Source organism: Eschrichtius robustus, chromosome 12 (assembly GCF_028021215.1).
Source record: "Eschrichtius robustus isolate mEscRob2 chromosome 12, mEscRob2.pri, whole genome shotgun sequence".
Classification (NCBI taxonomy): Eukaryota; Metazoa; Chordata; class Mammalia; order Artiodactyla; family Eschrichtiidae; genus Eschrichtius; species Eschrichtius robustus.
Genome location: NC_090835.1, coordinates 1,444,695 through 1,466,892, shown reverse-complemented (window position 1 = coordinate 1,466,892; position 22,198 = coordinate 1,444,695). Strand labels below are relative to the sequence as shown.

Here is a 22,198-nt window from a genome sequence, read left to right as displayed (position 1 = left end):
AGTTTAGAAACTTTAAAATACATCATCATTATGTATTATATTTGATATATTTGGAAATATGCATGCCCCCAAAATAAACAGTAAATTCAGGGGGAAAAATTGTTTCCCCAATTTAAAGAAGGGCACCCCTAATCCAGTCTTTAGAAAAACTTACATTTTCTGAATTTTTCCCCGGGTCTATGCACAGGCCAAGTTCAGGCTTCAAAAATATTAAGCTATGAAGGGCCCTCTTCTGTCCTGGTATTAAAATAAGGAGTTAACAAAGAAGAGCTTTCCAAAGCTTAGTCATGTAAACTCACCTATAAACCTCCCATGACACTGAATCGATGGTCCAGGATATTCGTTTATACGACAGAAGGAACTAGAGCGTTTCAGGGAAGCCCACGTTTACAACTGCAACATCGTGTCCCAGCAGAGACGGGGGGCCTTGTTGTCAGGAGGAAAGTAAGGGTCACAACAGTTACACCAGTTTATTAAAAGCTCATCACGCACCAGATATATTTCTTCTAATCCTTAAAACGATTCTTTCCTATTTTGCAGACCGGGAAGTCCAGGCACCGGGAAGTTAGGGAATCTACCCAAGAACATACAGCTAACAGATGCTGAAGCCAGACTCAAATTCAGCTTCTCAGACTCTAAACTTTAAGGTTTTTAAGTTATGCCATGTTTGCATTTATGCTGTTCTGCGGGTGCGTTTTTTTCCTGTAATACGGATGCATAAATCACTTCAAGAAAAGCTCTGTTCCTGCATCACATATTTTGGGCTCGCTTGCGTTCAGCAGTGACTGGGCACCTCTCCGCTTCCAAACACAAAACAAGCCAAGGCCTCCTGCAGCCCGACCTCTCCTGGTAGACAAAACACGCTGCTTTCTAACAAACGTCCACTTCTCTCCTCTGGTTTCCATCCCGTCTTTCCCCACTGTGGGCCGTCCTCCTTCCAACTCCAACTGCCTCACAGTTTTACAGCCAAATCAACATAATTAAGCACTTGTACTTCAATTGTGTCAATTTAGTTTCTCCCCAATGACATTACCACCAATTTAAAAGCAGAGACAAAAATCATACATTCACGTGGTATCGGTCGCCATCCATCCGGCCTTCCTTCCCCATCAAACAGAAGTGAGACTTCTGACAAACAACTTATTTATTTAATTTTTAAAAAAATAAATTTATTTATTTTTGGCTGCGTTGGGTCTTCGTTGCTGCACGAAAGCTTTCTCTAGTTGCGGCGAGTGGGGGCTACTCTTCGTTGCGGTGCGCGGGCTTCTCATTGCGGTGGCTTCTCTTTGCTGCGGAGCACAGGCTCCAGGCACGCGGGCTTCAGTAGTTGTGGCACGCGGGGTCAGTAGTTACGGCTCACGGCCTTAGTTGCTCCGTGGCATGTGGGATCCTCCCGGACCAGGGCTCGAACCCACGTCCCCTGCACTGGCAGGCGGATTCTCAACCACTGCGCCACCAGGGAAGTCCCGAACGATTTATTTTTATATGAACAGTCTCTTAAAGATTAAAAAATCAAATCCTACTTAGCTACGATCACGATCACGACAGTTAACACCATTTACTGAGAACCCTGTAGGCTGCAGGCGCTGAGATAAGCACTAACCACAGCGTACCTCATGGATTCTCAAAAAAGCCCACAAGCTGGTGATTCTCCCCAGCTTGACAATGAGAAAACTGAGGTTCCGAGCAGCTCACCGTACCCAGCTGGGGTTCAAACTTGGGCCAGCATGCGAGCCCGGCTCTTTCCACGACTCCCTATACGGAAGCGCAGCTACGGCGTCACACACCGCTGTCAAGGAGAGAAGGACGCGTGCAGACCCAGGCCCTGGCGGGGAAGACGCACCACACGGAGCGGAGCAGTGACTGGGGCCCAGCCAAGGCGCTCGCGACCCAAGCTGCTTCCCCGAGGTCTGAAAGAGAAGCCAGGCAAGCTTCTCTGCACTGAGCTTCCCCTAAGCAGGGCCCTTGTCCTTCCCGTTTGGCCTTTGCTAAGCCTGCCCCGTGCTGGGCTGGCAGAGCCCAAACTGCTGGTCCCTACTGAATGGTGAGGTGGCGCTGGGTTTTATCAGCCCTCCCAGACAACTTCCCCCAGCGCCTGCCAGCCTCCCGGGCCTGAGACCCCAGGCCCGCTTGACCCAGCGGTCAGCCCGCAGTTTCCATCCACGTCCATTTCCCTCCAACTCTGGCTCAGGCCGAGCTCGGCCTGTCACCAGCCCACTGCCTTGGCTGCACGACAAAGGGACAGCACAGCACACTCCCCAGAACCGGGAGCCACAGCCCCTCTTTACCACCTCCTCACAAGACCCAAAACTAGCCACGGGGCCAGCCCCTGGCCCCTCCCTTCGAACGAAACAGGAAACGCTGACCAGGAGCCCAGAGACCACAAAAGAGGAAACAATCCCAGCCTTACAGCATCTCCACAGCACGAGACTTAATCCCAGGCCAGAACCTGAGCCCGACTTGGAGAAAAGGGGGGTTTTGTTGCAGTACCAGTAGGAAGGGGGGAGGTGGAGGAGGGGAAAAATAAAAAGAGGAAGAGAAAGAAAGAAGGCCGATGATGCCATTAGACAGGAGGGAGGCCAGCTTTGTCTCGCATCCTGTGGAACAGCCAAGGAAAACAATGAATCTATTTTTTCCCTCCCCTTCTTTGCCTTAAAAAATTCAAGAATTTCATTCCCTTCTTTGAAACATAGTTCTTGCATAATTTCAGTGCTTGCTGCTGCTGTCTGCAACGCTGAGGGAAGGGGGTGTTCGACCCTCCCGAGCCCTCAGAAGCGGGACATCCTGTGCAGATCCTCAGTGTGGGTCCGCAGGCACCCGGCAGGAGGAGCTCCCCGCGGGGGCCGCCCCCAGCACCCAGGCCGCCGCTGACCACATCACCGTTACCACTGTGGATCCCAACGGCAAACCCCATAAAAAAGGTATTACTCCTTTTTTAAACAGGTGAAGAAACTAAGGTTCAGAAAAGCAAAACATCCACAGTCATGCAATAAGCTACTAGAAGAGCCGAAATTCCCATTTCAGTCTCTCCAAGCCCAAAGCCGGGGCCCACTGCCTGCAGCCTCTTAACTCCGAGGGAAGTCCCGCAGGGCAAAGTCGGAACCAGCTCTAGACTTCCCAAAGGCACCATTAATCAGACACGACAAGCAAAGTACTGAAGTTTACAGTGTTTGCAAACTTAAAAGGTTTACTGGCTCCAAAATACAAACATAAGACTGCAAAAACTGGAATTATTCAAAGCTGAATTGAATGTCTACTAAGATACAAGAGAAGGCCGCCTAGTATACTTGGGATGCAACGTGGAGGTAAGTGTCATAAACGTATTTTAGGGGGGACGTCAGCACACTCTGCTCCTGTGTGTCTGCCTTCTAGGCCGTGGGGTGGCCTCAGGCCCACGAGGTCTCAGAGCAGCCCTTCCCCCGCAGGGCACCCACACCAGGCGCGCTGGGCAGTCCCCAGGAAAGAGAGGGGAGGGCCTCGGAGAGCAGAGGCCAGAGCGGGCATTACCTACAGGCGTCGGGAATGACTTTCCCAACCTCCTCTGAGTCCCCGGGGCCACACAACCCCTCACCCACCTGAGAGGCGGCGGGTGGGCGCCCGGGGAAGACCCTGTGCCCCCTGCACACGTGGGCACACACCTCCCCGCGCCTCTGCGTCTGGGGCCACGCTTCAGCAGCACACCCTCCCTCTCCAGCCCTTCCCCCGTATCGGTAAATATTGATAATTACCTCCAAAGGCAGAAGCGAAGAAGCAGTTTGTGTTTTGAAATGCGGATCATAATTCAAATTGGAGGCTGACACTAATCATCTGATGTTCACTTGAGAAGACCAGATAGGCTGTGCAGGAACATTTCAGTAGGGGGACCGATAAGGAGAGGGAAATAAAAATTATTGGTATTTACTCAGCCTGCAATGCTTGTGGAAGGAACTCTTTTAAAAGGGAGCACTTCAGAATGGTTATTCAATCTGAATTTTACAGATAGCACGGGAAATATTTTCTCACAGAATGCTCCCTATCTGCACCATCATATCTCTCCGGTGTGCCGTTCACGTCTCTCATTGCAGGAATTCTCACTCAATCTTGCTCCATTATGAGCTGACGGTGACCCAGAGTATACAAGGCATTCAAGAATCTGCCTGGAAATTACTACCAAGGAACATCTGTCCCGTACCCCGCTTGCCAACCCTGCCTCGGGGAGTGAAGATGGAAAACAACTCAGAATCCACACGCAGAAACAACTTTTCATTCCCCTTACAAACCAGGCTCCTTTGGAAATTGAGGGTTCTGGCATTTTTCAGAAATTACGTTCCTGGAAAAACATGGCGTGAGCGTCTCTTGAAAGCCTCAGCTCAGGCTTCCTTTCCTACGCGGACCCTTCTAATAAAAGCCAGGACAGGGGCTTCACAGGGAAGCAAACGAGAAGGCCACCCATGGCTCTCCGCACTGGGGGTGTTAAACTCAAATTTTGTATTAGACGCCACTGTTCAATGAACGACCGCGAGGGTGTCACGCATGCTAACGTACGCACGCGCACGCGGCGTCTATCTTGTAGACGCACTAACCTTGGAAGATTTGCGTTGCGACTAGGAAAGATTAGAAGAAGACGTGTGGTCTCACACAGGCTGAGCATGGGATCCCAGCTTTCCCCCTGGACGGCTGTCGGCCGTCGGAGGGCAGAGGACGGGGGCGGCAGCGTGGCAGCCCCGCCCAGACTCCACCCCCGCCGCACGTGCTCAGAGGGGCCGAGCGGCACATCGCCGAACAGCCACAGCCGTTGGCGTCCACGCCTCTGGCCTCACGTCAACAACCTCCACCTCGCATGCTTCTCACGGTCGGGGCAGAGGGGTCAACGTCGTCACAACCATCCCAACCGTGTGCCGGAAGCTCTGCAGACGGCTCCTCAGATACAGCCACCTGAGCGAGGTAATCACCTGCGGTTCAGGTGTGCAACAGGCTCAGTTAGAGAAGTGGCCTTGTGCTGGGATGCTCGGAGCTGGGCTGGGCCACGCCTGAGCTCCGCCTGCTTCCTCGGGGTGCTGGGCCTTGCTTGGGGTGTTCACATACTGGAGGCACCCAAAGCCAGTGCTTCCAGGTCAGGCGGGAACAAAGAGGGTTTGAGATCCCGGGTCTGGGGGTGGGGGACATGGTGGGGGAAGGGGCCGTGCACCAATACGTGACTTTCAGCCTTGAAAGCCGCTCCCGGAAAACACCACCTAAGAGCTGGAAACAGGCAAGTCCTCATACAAGCGCAGACACGGCCTCGCTCGGTGGGACCCTGTCCCTCTGGGAGGCGGGGGGGCCACCTTCTTCTCCTGGAGACACCCTGCTTTGGTTAGCACCATGGGCTCGCAAAGAGAGAGCAAACTGAGTGGAGAGGGCTGACAGCCAGGCCCACATCTTCAGACGCTTTCAAAGTTAAGTCACATAATCTGATGATGTGAAAAGGGGAGAGTACACATTTGACCCCTTGCTTCAAACAGAAATCTTCCCGTATGGTTTTTAATTGGAAGGCAGTTGTTTTGCTTTCGCAACACTCTTTAACCTCTGCCACTGTAGGTACAAGGCTGCAAACGATACTTCCATTGATTAAAAAAATAAAAAACAAACATTGAAAGAAACAATATTTTTCTTTTTAAGGAAAAAAAAAGATAGCGAGCAGCTATTTTCTGGAGGGGTCACCACTTAAAGGCGTATATCGGACGCCACCCTGGCTGCAGCTTATGGTTTATTTTGTCTTGGAAAAGCCCGAGGTCATTCTAACTCTGTTGACCTGTTACCCTCCACAGTGATCATCTCCATCCAGGACCGCAAGCAAACACTGCCCTCTTGTGCACTGAACAGTGCCGAGTCGGCGCGGAGATGTTTCCACCCAGCACCCGTGGACGCCTCGCAGGCAGGCGTACAGCTGCCTCTCCGCGGCCCGGAGGGGTGTCGGGAAAGGATGACACACATCTGTGTCCAGGGTGCTTGCCAAAGTGTCCCCAGACTGCCTTCCGGGACAGACTGTGAGGTAAGAGGAAGAGGGAAAGATTCAGCTGAAGAAATCAGACCAAAAATAACTAACTCTTACCTTTCCTAGAAAAGATTCATTCCTCAGGACTTCCCTGGCAGTCCAGCGGGTAAGACTCCGCCCTCCCAATGCAGGGGCCCCAGGTTCGATCCCCGGTCGGGGAACTAGATTCCGTATGCATGCCGCAACTAAGAATCTACATGCCGCACCTAAGAAGTCCACATGCCGCAACTAAGACCCGGTGCAGCCAAAATAAAAATAAATAATTAATTTTAAAAAAAACTTTACTGGTTACCATGGCAAGTTTTCTTTTTGCCTACTTTAAAAAACTTTTAGAAGTGACTAATGAATCTACAATAACAGTATATAGTACTTTTTTTTATCTAGGAGATATTTGCCAGGAAAAGATTCCATTTGATTCCAGAAGGAGGAAAAAAAAGGCAGAGGGAACCCACGTTGCCGTTTCTCAGAGGAACACCGAAAGCTCAGTCATGGTCCCTCTTCTTGCTGAGGAGCCCCGACCTGCAGGGTTACCTGCAATCTGGGGACAGGGCTCCATGCCCAGAAGACCAACCTGGCATCTCAAGGGAGCCTCAAAGGACGTAAAATGACAAGAGCGAAGGCAAAGATCCAGTCCAGTCTGAGGCCAGGCCTACGTGGCAGGAGCCTCCAGGGGAAGCCCTGGTCTTCTCTGAGTGAGTCTTCCACCCAGAGGCTGCACCCACTCTTCCACCCTTCCGGGCACAAGCCAGGATGGGCCAAATCTCACGCCAAACTCATTTCTGGGCAAGAAAAGGCAAAATCTGCCCCCAGTGCATTACCTTCGACCCAGTGGGCACCCCGGAAGGAAAGGGGACGGAGAGAATGATTTGGGGAGTGTCTGCATGCCTGCGGCCAGGAGTCAGGAGGTGGGCTGGGTGCCAGCGACTTCAGCTCCTTCACGTACCGGCTGTGATGCCCAGAGCTTGGCTCAGTGGTTTGGGAATGTGTGAACCACAGGTGGTCAAAGGGCCGGTGTTAAACGGCCAGCCACAGCCCCAGGGTCGTGACAGCTGTCCAGCTCACGTTATGCCAGGGTTACCTGCCGCCACCTGTTTCCACGTCAGCCCCTTCCTCTAGCATGGGAAGAAAATGGGGGTCCAGGACCAGAAACAGGGCTCAGGTGCATGAAGCCGACAGGACGGCCTTGCGGAGGCCAGACGGGAAGGAGGCTGGCTGCGGCCCTCCCTCCCGTTCTCTGCCCCCCTATCAGAACGACAGGGCATGCGGCTGCTTTAACCTCCAGCAAAGCCAAGACTGACAGACTCCACATATACATATCTGTCCAGACACGCCAGCCCCACAGCAGATTCCTTTTGTGGACGCGGGCTCTGACACAGTCAGCCAGACTGAGCCTCTCGTGTGTGGAGCAGCCTGACCATCTCCTGCCTCAAACCCCTCCCACGTGCTACTCCCTCTGCGGGCGTCCTACCCCGGCCTTCCCAGCACGCTCACAACTTAGTGCTGCGTGCTGCTGCTCATTTCTGTAACACCCGCCTCCTCCACAACGCACACTGAGCTCCACTCCTGCCCGGCTCAACCACGTAAACCCTGCTCCTAGCGTGCAGTAGGCGGCTCGGGGTTTGCAGAACGAATGGATGAATGAATGCATCGACATGCCTTTCCTCCTGCAATGTCTGATCTTACGGAATTAGGTCACCTAGCCAGATTTCAGGACACTAAGAATCCTGGGAAGAGAAGGGAAAGACAGCCAAGGAACCAGGCTAACCTATGCAAACAGCCCCCAGCCTACTGCAAAGAGCAGGTGCCAGAGCGAGCCAGGAGCCACCAGGAGACAGGTGCCAGGAGAGGGGCGGGCAGAGTCCACCTCAGACGCTACAGCGCCCCTGGTGCCGGGACTGTGGCAGCACACACTTCCGGGGTCTCTGAGCTTTCCTTCGGGGAAGCGCATGGAGAACTCGATGGAGAAGCTGGCAGGCCCAGGATCCAGCCTGTGCCCTCTGGCCGGGGGAGCCTGTTCTCTTTCCCCAGGAGCATCGCATCACACCAGGGCTCTGTAAGCGTGTGTGGACCCCGAGTTCGCGGCCAGCCTCCCGGGTTCCTAAGAACCTGGTGCTCCAGGAAGCCTACGTTCAGGAGGAACTCAGGCCCCCGGTTTGACCGCCAGGCACGGCAACCACTTCTGGTCACGTGGCCCGACGAGACCTGGCCGAGCCGGGTCACCTGCTGGAAGCCACCACGCCAGCCCGCCTCTGGAGGGCCTCCTCCCCCTCAGCTTCACAGGCTACCTGCAGGACACCATGCTGGGCCACAGGCTCGCATTAGGCTCATTTCCCCGTCCCCAAGCTCCGGGGCAAGTTTAGAAGTCCTCGTCCTGTCTCAGATCAGGTCTGAATTAATACCCTTCCTCCAGAGAACTCCAGTAGCAAAGTGAAAACAGACGTGCTCAACAATGGCCTTTGAGAGCCCCAGCAGGGACGGCTGGTGACAATGCAGCCCCAGGCTCTGAAAGAAACCTTAAGGTTAAAGGTTCACAGAGGCAGAAGAATTACCAAAGTACAAGTTTGTTCAAATTTCCTCCGGCAGATTTAAACAACCAGGGTCAAGCTGAAGATTGCCTGCAAAAACCTATGAGACAACTCAGCCCCTTTGAACTGCGTGGAGAAAGGAAAATATACGGTCTGGGAGGGATCTATGTTATAGCTTTTAAAAATGTTCTTGAAAAGGTCACCCCTGTTAACTCAAAATCAGCCCACTGAAGGATGTTTGAAAACTGCTTCTCTAAAACAACAGGGCTGCGGGCCCTCACCGTGTGCGGTGAGTTGCACGGGGTCGCCGTGTCCCCAGCATCAGTGTGCTGACCCTCTGTGGGCCATGAAATTAACCATCAGCACAGCAGAAATCTGCTCCGAGTTAAACTACTTTGCTACGCAAAGTGGCCTGAAAATGAAATATGAGGATTGAATTTCCACTGAAAGATTAACTTGTCTAACCTCCAGGCAGGCTTGCTCGGCTGTGAACCCTGTGTGGCCGGCCGGTGGCTTGAAGCCCCACAGGAGGCTGGATGCTGGCCGCGGGCAGAGGGAAACGACCTGTCACCCACTCATTCATTCATTCACTCACTCGTCCATGCTGCGCGCCTGCACCGAGGCCCTGCCCTTGGTCCTGGAGTCGGATGACAGCAGGACCCCATCCTCAAAGGGATCAGGTCGAGTAAATGCAATGACAACAGATGGGAGGACACGGGGTCCGGGGGCCCCGCGGGATGGTATAGACCCTCACCTGGTCGAGGCTGGGGAGGGCCAACGGTGAGGCTTCCCAGAGACGTGGTGTAGCCAGAAGACGCCATGAGAGACCCGGGTCTGTCTGTCCAGAGACCTGCAGGCAGCTCGTTAAGCCTGGAGTCCTGAGCAACACAGAGACACTGACCCATCAGGAAGTGCCCTGTCAGCCTATGCGGAGTTTAGCCTTTATACCAACAGAGAACAAAGGAAGACTTTTAGACAGGGGAGTCAAATAATCATGTTATCCGTTTAGAAAGAGTTCTCGGCCACAGAGGGGAGGAGAGTTTCAAGAGGCGGCTGGAATCGAGACACTGCAGGCAGGTCGTGCTCGTCCAGTGCAGAGTGGACGGAGGCCTGCCCAAGGAGCAGCTGTGGTGACGGGCAGAGGAGGCGAAGGACAGGCAAGAGTCCGTAAGGAGTCCGTGAAGGCGAAGGAGGACACGCTGGGGACCGCGTGACTGGCCTGCCCCGCTGTGGGCACTTACTGCCAAGCGGGGGTGGGGAAGGGGTCTTGCAAGCGTGGAGTCTGGGGGCCTGTGGGGCTCACTGATGGAGAAGCCAGCCCAGCAGGCACTTGGATAGCAGGTCGAGAGCTGCCTACTGAAATGTGACTTAACTAAAATCAAATTACAGTTTCAGTTCGTCGGTTACACCAGCCACTGTGCAAGGACTCCACAGCCACGGTGGCGCGTGGCTGCCACCCTGGGCTGCGCTGCTGGAAGACACTCCCACCAGCACAGAGGATCCTTCTGGATGGTGCTGGGAAAGCTCTGCAGAGACTCTTCAAATACTGTCGCTCGCAGCCAGCGTGTGCCAGCCCTCCCCAGCCAGGTCGACGCCAGTGGTGACCCCCAGCTTTCTCCCAGCCTCCCGTGCTCTGCCCGTCCGCGGGCTCCAAACAGCAAGCGCTCAGAAAATGGAGCCCGACTTACAGAAAGTCTTTTTTCTCTAGAGCAGATGCTCTGAGGACCGTCTCTGAAAAGATCATCATTTTAGAGAGCAGGGAACACTGGGGACAGACACACACACACACACACACACACACGCGAGGGTCTTGGGTGCCTAGGGCATGAGGCCCTGAAATTCACCTGGAAATGACCCCGAGCAGAGTAAGCGCCACCCCGCAGTACAACCTCGTCCCAGCATCAGGTGACCAAGGCCGAGCCACCCACTCCTGGAGCTTTAAGCCACCCGCGTAACCCCACAGCAAAGCGTGGAGCCCCGTGGCCAAGCAGGGCCGGCTCCAGAGGCCAAGCAGGTCAACGCTGGCAATTCCAAGCACTTTTAATTTTAAAAGGAAAAAGTCAGGTTTATCTTTAGATAGCACCTGTGCATGCCACCAAATAAATATCCTCGGGAAGTAGGTTAGAGACAAAGGAAATTATTCTAGTCGCCTTGAAGGCCCCAAGACAAGAGAGGCATCATCACAACACAGGAGATACGGCAAGAGGGAAAGTCAACTTCTCTCTCAACAGCAAAACTCGTTTCTTCTCCTGCCAAGAGAGGATCACCACGTTAACTAAGTCCCCCTCCCCACACAGCCACAGCCACTTCAAAGCAGCAGGAGCCTAATCACGAAGCATAAGAAAATAAAAGACCCAATTAACAAAACACAAAACTCCAATAATCCCGGGGAGAATGGAGGCGGAAGTCTCTGCTTTTGACAAACTGACTTACACAGAAAGTGCTGCTCAGGAGCCGGGGCTCCCACCGAAGCAGGTGCAGGCTGAGGTGCAACGGCAGCTTGGGCAGCCAGGCCGCCGACACGTGACCTGGAGCCGGCTCCTGACCTCTGCAGCCTCGTTTCTGTGGGCGACACCCTGAGTGTAGAGGGAAACACCCCCTCGGGGTCTGGCTGGCAGGATGCCGTGAGATAATCAAGGGTCCAGAACAGCGTCCGTCCGGACAGGAGATGCTCCCCAGGCACCACACCCCTCCTCCGGGCCTCCACAGGGCATTCCTGCATCTGTACCCCCAGAGCCACACTCTCCCTCCTGGCAGTGTCCCCCTCCTGCCTCCAATGGCCCTGGACCTCTGTCCCAGGTCCTCTCTTCAGACTCTTTAAAAGCACCCGAAGGATCTCCCAGCTGGAAACGCACCCACCCTCCCCCCGACAGGAGGCTCCCCAAGCTCCTGAGCTCTGGGCCCCGCGGACTCTGCAGCACAGCCGCACACCTGCCCACACCTGAAGCACCGAACTTCTGGGTTGTTTTATGAAATCTGCCAATTTTTAAACGCTGGCAATGAATTTTTAAAAAAAGACTTTAGCAGACTTCCCTGGTGGCGCAGTAGTTAAGAATCCGCCTGCCAATGCAGGGGACACAGGTTCGAGCCCTTGTCCGGGAAGATCCCACATGCCGCGCTGCAACTAAGCCCGTGCGCTACAACTACTGAGCCTGTGCTCTAGAGCCCGCGAGCGACAACTGCTGAGCCTGCGTGCTGCAGCTACTGAAGCCCGCGCACCTAGAGCCCTTGCTCCGCAATGAGAGAAGCCACTGCTGTGAGAAGCCTGTGCACCGCAACAGAGTAGCCCCCACTCACTGCAACTAGCGAAAGCCCGTGCGCAGCAACAAAGACCCAATGCAGCCAAAAATAAATTAATTAAATCAATTAAAAAAATAAAATAAAGGGACTTCCCCGGTGGCACAGTGGTTAAGAATCCGCCTGCCAATGCAGGGGACACAGGTTCGAGCCCTGGTCCGGGAAGATCCCACATGCCGCGGAGCAACAAAGCCCGTGCGCCACAACTACTGAACCTGTGCTCTAGAGCCCATGAGCCACAACTACTGAAGCCCGCGCACCTAGAGCCCGTGCTCCGCAACAAGAGAAGCCACCACAACAAAAAGCCCGCGTGCCACAACAAAGACCCAACGCAGCCAAAAATAAATAAATAAAATAAATTTATTTTAAAAATAAATAAATAAATAATTTTAAAAAATAAAATAAAATAAAATAAAAAAAGACTTTAGCATATGGGCCATCAAAACATATCTGCACAAGACCCTAGTGTGGGACGAGACCCTCCCAGGGGTGGACAGACAGGATGAGCCGCCTCCTGTCGGCACTAAGGACAGGAGTGGGCAGGTCTAGGAAGAGGTCAGGAGGTGCCCTAAAGGCCTTCCAGAAACAAGCAAATGGCACTTCCTACACACCCACCACAGCCTAAATAATGTGTCGGGCACATTTAATCCTCTCAAAATATGTTCATTTATTTAATCCAACTCAATTATTTGTTTAATTCAAATATTACTGAGTAAAGATAATCCACAGAATGGGAGAAAATATTTGCAAATCATATACCTAATAAAGGACTGGTATTCAGAATACATAACGAACGCTTACAACTCAATAATAAAAGCCAAATAACCCGCTAAAAAAAAGGGCATAGGATCTGAATACACAGTTCTCCAGAGAAGATATACAAATGGCACAAGAAAATATCACGGAAACGAAAGTTACAGCGACAATGAGATATCACACCACACGCACTAGAACGGGTACAAGCAAAAAGACAGACAACAACAAGTGTTGGCAAGGCAGTGAAGACATCAGACCCTCCTACGCTGCTGGTGGGAGGCAAAGCAGTGCAGCTGCTGTGGAAAACAGTCTGGCAGTTCCTCAAAAAGCAGACACAGAGTTACCCTCTGACCCACCAATTCCACTCCTGGGTATAAACCCAAGAGAATGGAAACATGCGTCCACACAGAGACCTGAACACAAACGTCCACGGCAGGATTATTCATAATAGTCAAAAAGTGAAAACAACCCAAATGTCCTTCAACTGATAATGGATTTTTAAAAAGTGATCCATCCATATAATGGATACTATTTGGCCAGAAAAAGGAATGATGGGGGAAGGGAAAGGGGAGTTTAATGGGCACAGAGTTTAGCTTTTTTTTTTTTAATGGCTATAATTCACTATGCTATAAATATGTCCTTATTGCTTATCTATTTTATTTATTTATTTATTTATTTTTGGCTGTGTTGGGTCTTCGTTTCTGTGCGAGGGCTTTCTCTAGTTGCGGCAAGTGGGGGCCACTCTTCATCGCGGTGCGCGGGCCTCTCACTATCGCGGCCTCTCTTGTTGCGGAGCACAGGCTCCAGACACGCAGGCTCAGTAGTTGTGGCTCATGGGCCTAGTTGCTCCGCCGCATGTGGGATCTTCCCAGACCAGGGCTTGAACCCCTGTCCCCTGCATTGGCAGGCAGACTCTCAACCACTGTGCCACCAGGGAAGCCCAGAGTTTAGCTTTTGTAAGATAAAAAGAGTTCTAGAGATGGAGGCCACTGAACTATTAACTTAAAAATGGTTAAGATGGTACATTTTATGTAATATGTACTTTACCACACTTAAAAATAAGAATAGATTTTTAAAAAAGGAATGAAGTATAGGTCATGCTATAACATGGATGAACCTTGGAAGCATTACACTTGGTGGAAGAAGCCAGACACAGAAGGCCACATATTGTATGATTCCATTTATACGAAATGTCCAGAATGGGCACGTGGGCAGAGACACCGAGTAGATTAGAGGTTGCCAGGCCTGGGGTCAGGGAGAAGGTGCAGGACTGCTAATGGCTGTGGGGTTTCTTTTCGCAGTGGTGGAGCTTAGACTGTGGCACTGGCTACACAACTCTGTGAAGAGGCTGAAAACACTTAAGTGTGCATTTGAAATGGGCAAATTTTACGGAATGTGAATTATATCTCAGTACAAATGTTTAAAAACAGCCTTGACTGTCCACTCTGTGCCTGGCCCTGGCCTGGCCCTAGAGCCACGCAGAGGCCTCCAGGCTAACGGGAACAACAGGTAGAACGCCTCCTAATCACCTCAGGTGACCCAGAGCTCCAGAGACCGTCACCTCTGTCACCCCGCGCAGCACGGCCTCGAAGGCCTGCTGGTCAGAGGGAGACTCAGGCCCAGCGTGGTCCAGGCCCTGGCCAATGCAAGGATGAGAGAGCGGGGAATAGGTCTCAGGGCTTAATTTACCGGTTGGTTCCTGGGGCACCTGCCCAAATCTTATTCCAACCTGGATGGAGTGATCCTGAAGAAAAACCCAAGAGCCACAAAGGAGATGCTAAGTGAAAAGTTTAAAAGCAATTAATTTTAAATGATTACAGCTTTACCAAAAGCTGTGGCTATGATTTCCTTCTGACTTTGATTATAACCTTCCAGCAAAATATTCGTCTCATCAAGGCAAGTCTGCATTATTTTCTATTCTTAGCATGACTGCAAAATATTCTTTGATTTAACATTTGATATGTTTTGTTCTCAAGGGCAAGCCCCACGAGAAGAAAAATGTACCCCAACAGAATGAAATATGACTACCTGCTTCCACTTTTCTTTCTTGTTGGTTCCTGCTCAAATATTCTGCATTCATTTAAACTCAAGGCCGCGTCTCTGATGTTATGCTGCTGCCACACTGTCACCCAAACCCAAGCAGTCACCCACTATCCAGGGGCAGAGAAAGTGCCACAGACGGAGCTGGACTTGCATCTCCTGGAGACGCTGAGGGCGCTGAGCCTGGAAGGAGAGGGGGTCCTGCCCAGGTGCGCACTGAGGAAAAGGAAATGAAGACCCAACAGATTCTAGGAGCTAAAGAAGCTAGGGCTAAAGAAGCATTTCCACTTACATCAACGCCTTTAAATATGCCTCAATATTTTAGGACAAACGTATGATACCATAACATAACACAATGCATTTCTGGACAGATTCATTAAAAGACTAGGGGCTAAGAAAACCAGTCTTTTGTATGTTTGGTTGGTTTTGCATCAGAAAAACACCCACATTCCTGGGGTGGCCAGGCCTCTGGTTTGTCATTTCTGCTTGGGCCACACTGCCTGCTGGGGACTAAGTGCAGACGCCCAAAGAGCAGTGTAAAAACCTGGTAGAAAGCACACGGTTGTTCGCACATGAACCTGTCTCACGGGTCCAAAGAGAGCATCTCAGACAGACTGCAGGCGCACTCCTGGATAAAACGGCCCAAGGGACCGTGCTTCTTCATGTTGCCACACGAGCACAGAGAGTTGGAAAAACAGAGAAGGGGAAGTAGCTTCAGTGGCATAAAGAATGCTCCCTCCCAGGCCGCAGAGACAGGCACCCCCAGGGCTGCTGACTGACCTCCAAAGCTAGGAGCCCTGAGTCACACTTGCAAGGCTGTGGTAGATCAGCAGCTCCAGCCAGGGGGGTCCGGAGAGGGCCCAAACCTGGCGGGAAGCACCGCTTAAATGGAGGGGCGTCGGGGGGGCACAGGAGGCTATCGATCAGGGTGACAGTCGTGGCAAAAGAGCTGCTGTTCGTTAACCACAGGAACAAAAGCCTGGGAGACAATGCACTGTTAATCGTAGCAGCCACCAGAGGACTATAAATTGCCAAGCCAAGATACCAGCATTTTTCAGACCTCTTCCTTCCTGCCAGAGTGAGATTGAGGATGGGTCCAAGTCCCTCACCCCCACCCAAGTCTTTAAAACATACATTACTGAATCTTTTTGAAGTTCTAACCCTGAAAGATTTATACTCTAAAACAACTCAGAGAAAAATACTGCCCAGAAACACCATCACAGGGCCTGGAGCGGACGGGCACCCTTGTCCACTCACACTGAGAATGTCAGTGCTCCGTGGGCAGATCAGCGTGGGTTCAAACTAGCTCTGACCCTTCTGATCTGTGTTCCCTAACCTCTCTGAGCCTCTGCCTTGTGATCTGTCCCATGGGCGTATCACCTCTTACCTCCCAGGATTGCTCTGAGTGTTAAACAAACAAACAAAAAAGTCACAATGCTGGCACTAAATACATGCTAAGTACTGTTGTCACTATTAACCCCAGCACCACTTAGGAGTTTTATCTATGGCCACAGGGATCAAGGAGATAAAACCCAATTTTCTCTAAGTTAAAAAATGATCTTTTTGTACATGAAGGTATTTTGGGGGAGCGATAGAATTAAAGAGAGCTGGCTTTAAGATACACTAAACTTCAGAGGTATCATCATGGAACTCAGACAGTCACTCTAATTTCCTTCTGCTTCAGATAGGGCATTCAGCAAGGGGTCTGAGTCACTCCCAGTGAGCTGGGAACCGCGGCGGCAGCCCCGCCTCCCAGCAATCTGGGCACAGCTGCGCTGCCAGCTGGAGCCCCTGCTCAGCCACCTTGCCTCTTTCTAAAGCTCCGGCCTCATCACGTCACAAACCTACTCTAAAAGCATTCCAGGGCCCTTAGAAGAAATCTGCACCGAGGGCCCGATCTAAGCCCCACTCACCACTCTACACGATCCCGCCTTCACCTTCCACACCTCTCCCCACTCACCAGGCCCATTTCCAGCTGCTAAGTGCTGGCAGCTACCCCTGGCTCTGAACAGATAAGACAGGAGGTTCACGCCTCAGAGCCCCACCCAGGCTGTGCCGCCACCGGGCAAGCTCCACCATGCCCCAGCAAAGCAAGTCACCCCTGTGCAAAGAGCCCTAATGCGTCACTCTGCACACCGCACAGCACTCTCCGCCTGGCTCTGCTGTCAGCCCCCAGAGGGGCCCTGCTGGTGACTTTCGATCGCCAGCCCACCCCCCAACCCCGGCTTCATTCATTTGGGACTTCCGAGTGCCTCCTACATGCCAGGCTCGGGCCCAATTCCTGCTGTGCTCTCGTGGAGGACAGAGGCCATCAACAAGCACATGAAGCGTATCAGACAGCACCAAGGGCTAGCAGGAAACAAAACACGGACATGAGAAAGTATGACGGTAGAGAACTGGGGACACTTTAGGCCAGTAGGTCAGAGGAGGCCTCTCCAAGGAGGTGACACTCGAGCTGAGACTTAAAGGACGAGGGCACAGCAGGTGCAACGCTGGCCCATCCAATAGGTAGGAGGAGGCCAGTGTGACTGGAGGTCAGGAGCCATGGATGAGGCTCAGGGGAGGGCAGAGGCCAGACCGTGGGGCGCTGGGAGGGCAGTGGGCAGCGCCTGCACAGTCTCCAGCTGACGGCTGACCTGATCTGAAGAACATCCATAAAAGGAGCAGACTGTCCACCGCGTGGGGGGTCAGCAGAGGGAGGAGGGGAGGGCCCACTGTCTGGAGAGGAAGGACGAGGTCTGGGAGACACGCGTGGCCTCTGGAACACGAGGATAATGAAGGGGATTCACCAGACCCAGGTCAGGGGCAGCAGAGCAGGTTCCAACGCCTGCCCAGGGAACTTGACTTTCCAAGCTTCAGTTTTCTCATCAGAAGAGTGGGGCCCATGCCCCCCTACACCCCCATCACTCAGCGTTATCGCATAGACGCAAGTTGTAGCCACAGGCGTGGGCCCGGGCAGGCACTCAGATGCAGCTCCTATCCCCCCAAAGGAAAAAAGCCACTTTTTCTTCTCACTTCCCTGAGTGGAGGGTGGGAATCTCACCTATTGAAGTAAGAAGAGTAGCAGCCCTGGTCCCACCACTGCAATGTGCTCAGGTCACATGTTAACACCTGTAAGAAGACAAGGAGAGTCTCCCCTCTCAGGGGCAAGAGAAACGTAAGAGCCGCAATGTTCATACAAGAGGAGAGAAATCCCTCTTCATTTCTTCAACAATTTACAGTCTAAACCAAGGACTTGTCAAATGCTTGGAGGCGTTATAATTTGGCGCCTGAAACCTTCTGTCCTATGAAGAAACACCACGAATGTACACGTGGAAGGGGAGGGCAGAGTACAGTGACCCGGGAAGTGGCAGCTTTGGAGTCAAGCAGAGCCCTGGGTCGGCCACTTCGTAGCAGCCGCCCCAAGTCCCAAGTCCCTCGATGGTTGAACAGTAGCCACCACACTCCCTGCAGTGTTTGCCCGGGAAGTGGCAAACGTGCAAGAAAAGCAAAGCCAGTTGAGATCTGCCAGAGTGTGGACGGTCCAGAATCACGTGCGAGGTCACAAGGTCGGTGAGGGAGAAAGCCAGGCCTCACCACAGACTCCAGAAGAATGTCCTTCACTCCCTACACCTGTCACAAGAAAAGACCAACAATCTGCCTTCCCATTTTTTAACCTCCAACCTACACTGGCTCAGAGAACGTGTCCTAAAATGTACCTGGATGTGACCAAACAGAAATCAGTTACAAGGGGAGGGGAGAGCAGAGAGGATCGCGTGCCCCTTCACATGCATCTGTGGCTGGAACACGGCCAGAGTAGAAGATGTGAGGCGGGGGACCGGAGAAGGTTCCTGCTCTTCTTTGAGCCTCCAGTTCCTCTCCTGAAAATGGGGAAATGATCTCAGACCGCCCGCAGCATGGACCAGACAGGAGGTGACAAGGTGAAAGCACTCAACACTCATCATACAGCAGGGCCCGCTATGCCCAGCGAGAGACCAGTGCAGCTGCCCACCAGCAGGCCGATAAAACCATCTGACCAAGTAGTGTTCCTATACGTGCTCGTGGGTGCAGAGAATGCCACCGGAAGGGACAGGAGGAAGTGGAAAGCAGGGAGGTACCAGGTCCCTGGGTCAGCAGTGAGGGGGAGTCTCTGAACTATATATACACCCTTTGTGCCATGTGCTTGTGTTACTCTACCATTTTTCTATATAAACAAAACACCTGTCCATGGAGTCAAGTATAGTGAAATGGGTGTGGAAAAGTAATCCACAGAGGTGTACTAGTGGCTTCCTCTGGAGAGATGGGAGGGGTAATTAGGGGCCTTCTGCCTGGTTTGTAACGTTCTATTTCTTCAGAAGTAGAATGTATTCATGTACTACTTGTAGAATTAAAATTAATTAAATGGTACATCTCAGGAAGGCCTTTGGGCAGTACCCACCACGACTCTCTGCCCCAGCATCTCAGTTCTAGGGTCTTTCCTTACAGACACACTGGCACACCCACCGAAGACGTCTGTTCTATAAAACTCACTGAAGCATCGTTAGCAAAAATGAGTAACGACATAAATGTCCATCATTAAGACATTCAGAAAACGGTGGTGCAAGTGTACAACGGAATTTCACGTGACCTTTAAAAAGAATGATGTTGCTTTATATGTACGAATGGGGAGGCCCGAGTATTGAGTGAAGTACTCAATCGACTGGTGGTACCATTTTGTGAAAAAAAAAAAAAAAAAAAAAAAGAACGAGAAAAGGAGGGGTCGACATATACACAGGAACGCTGCCTGCACACGGAGTTCCTCCGAAATGGCACAGGAGGGGACAGCGGCTGACTCCGGAGACGGGCAGCAGGAGACCAAAGGACAGCGAGTGGACACCTTCTGGGCACTTTCGGGGTCTCTGAGTTTCCCTCACCTGTGCGTGTATTACGAACGCATGTGGTAAAAAAAACCCAAAACACTTTCGCTGTTTTCGGGGCGGCGCGAGAGGCTTCCCGGCGGGTGCCCCCGCCCCGGCGCGTCCGAGCCCCGCACCCGCCCCCGCCCGCGCTCACCGCCGATGATGGTCCGGATGAGGGAGGCGTGCCCGGGGCAGTCGACCAGCGTGACCTGCAGCCGCGGCTCGGCCCCGGGCTCGGGCTCGGGCTCGGCCCCCAGCGGCGCCGGCCGCAGGCGCGCGGGCAGCGGCACCGAGAAGCACGAGAAGCCCAGGTCAAGCGTGATGCCGCGCTCGCGGCTCTGCGGCTGCTTGTCGAAGGCGGCGGTGGAGGCCGTGGTGCTAAGCGCTCGCGCCAGAGCCGTCTTGCCGCTGTCAATGTGGCCCAGGACGCCCACGTTCACGTTCACCCGCCGGCCCGCCATGCCGCCGCTGCGGTCCGCCCGCTAAGCCGGCCCCCGCCGCCCGCGCCCCGCTCGCGCGTTCCGGCGCCGAAGCTTCCGGCCGCTCGCTCAGTCCGCCGAGCCGGGGAGTCCGGGGCCGGGGCCGCCCTCCGTCCGTCCTCTCGTTCGTTCGTTCGTTTCCACGGGCTCTAGCTGAGCGCCCTCTGGGCACCCGGCGCCTTCTGTCCACCGCGCGGGGACAGGTCGCTCTCCCCGCGGGACATGGGGGACCCGGGGTGGGGGGGGGACAATAACCGGGAGTAAAGACGGAACCAGACCACTACGGACCCCGAGAAGCCCTGGGGAAATACAGCAGCGGTGGAAGGACCAGGCCCGGGGCAGGGAGGGCGGGCCGCGAAGCTGAGCCCGTCGTGCCGAAGAGCCAGCGCGGGAAACCTGGGAAGGCTGCTCGGAGAATCTCGGACCCGGGCAGTCAGCCTGGCCTCAGCGGGCCGCCAAACTTTGCGCAGAAGGTCGTGTGCGCGCGCGCGTGCTGGGGAGGGCCCGCGACGCTCATGCTCTTCAAATGTCACCCACAGAAAAGGTGTCGCCCACGGGCAACAACACGGATCACAAATTGAAATGTCTGCCCTGGCCAGGCAGGTGACTCGCCGGAGAGAAATCAGCAGGGTTTAAGGTGCCCGGTGTGGTGGAGACTGCAGAGGTGGAGAGCACATGTCCTGTGTCGACAGATGGGGAGCCACGGCTCAGCTTCGGCCAAGTGACACCAGGCGGGAATGCTAGCCCAACATTGCCTCATCTTCCCGCTTTTCAAGAGACGAGAGTGTTTCTATTTGAAATCTGAGAGACATTTTGCCTGGTGAAGCCACCAAGACTTGGGGCTGCGGGCTGTTAGCAGTTACCCGGCCCGACTTACACCTAAGCGTTCACCAGCGGCAGGGCTGGGGCTTTAAGCCAGGTCATACCGTCTCCAACTCCCACCACAAATGGCTCCAAGACAAGTGCTGCCCCAGCAGGAGCCTGGAGTCCAGCCCTGTCTCCACAAGTGCCAAGGAGACGGCAGCTCTGAGTTGTCTGAAAAGTCAGCCAGATTCAGACTGTATCCTGGGGTCAGCTGTGCCCCTGCACCAAGCAGAGAAATACAGACCTCTGCCTAGGCAGGTGTGAGTCATAAGCTCACTCCAAGAGCCAGGGAGAGTGTGAGGGACACCCTGTAGGAACTGGAGCCCTGTTGCCAGCAAAATGCAGGTCACATCACGCCCCCTCCTTTGTCCTTTGTCTCTATCCTGGCTTCTACCCCCAGTGAGGTGAGTTTGCTTTAGACCAGGCTGGTGCCCTGGTGCTCTTCCCTGTCCCAGCAGGCTGAGGACCCCTTACACATCTTTGCTTGCCCTCGGCCTGGCACATCAAAGGCTCCATAACTGTTTCTTGAGTGGACCCACCTCCAAACCTCTAGCCCACAAAGACACCATCCTCTGCAGCAGACTTCTGGGTCCCAGCCTGGGTTCCAAGGCTGGGCCTGGTCCCTGGGAAATGATTGACAGGGAACGGCCTGCAGAACTGCGATTATTTGGGATTTGTTCTTAATGTTAATGCGATGCTGGTTCCTTTCTGTTTCTTTAATGCCATTTTGTACGAAGGTAGTTCAAAGTTCTTTACGAACAGCTAGTAATTAATTCAACTTCATTAAGGCCAATTAATCCAGGATTAATTATAAATTTGCTCAGAGGAAGTTATTATACTTTGCTCTTTGAGTTTGGCTTTAAAGATTCTTTTAGGAGTAAAATGGAAATTTCCCTTTTCTCTGAGGGTATCTACCTTGCCAGTGATTGTGTTAACCACGTACCTTCCTCGACATGTCCCATAGTAACCTCAGATGAGGTTGTCACCCAGGCCACCACTGTGCTCCATGGCACTCCCAGTACTGAACAGATCTGCTAATGCCCCGTTAGCTGCAGGGTGGGAGCTGATGTCCTGGCAAGAGCTGGTCCCACACAGGTTCAAATCACAGCCCTACCTCGTGCTGGCTGTGTGCCTGGGAGCACACCTTCCACCTGGGTATGGATACAAACTCTTTAAGGTCTACAGTGGTCGGCATCCCCTCCCTCTTCTTCTGTAAGACTCCTCAACTCTCCTTGGAGGTATCACACTCCTCTCCTCCAGGTCACGATGGGGGCTGACTGAACGCTAGCTCTAGGGGTGGGCCTGAGACTCAGGTCCATTCCAGTAGCCATGACCATTGGTTTGGCA

General features: G+C 53.1%; 1 protein-coding gene across 1 annotated transcript in view; it reads right to left on the bottom strand.

Annotated features, from left to right (window-relative positions):
- EEFSEC (eukaryotic elongation factor, selenocysteine-tRNA specific) overlaps window positions 1-20,000 on the bottom strand; it is a 149,990-nt gene extending 129,990 nt beyond the window's left edge. Inside the window, exon 1 of the mRNA XM_068558946.1 lies at window positions 19,663-20,000. Within this exon, the coding sequence (XP_068415047.1) occupies window positions 19,663-19,969 (307 nt within the window). The 5' untranslated portion in view covers window positions 19,970-20,000. The remainder of the gene's footprint in view (window positions 1-19,662) is intronic.
- Window positions 20,001-22,198: the final 2,198 nt, after the last annotated feature.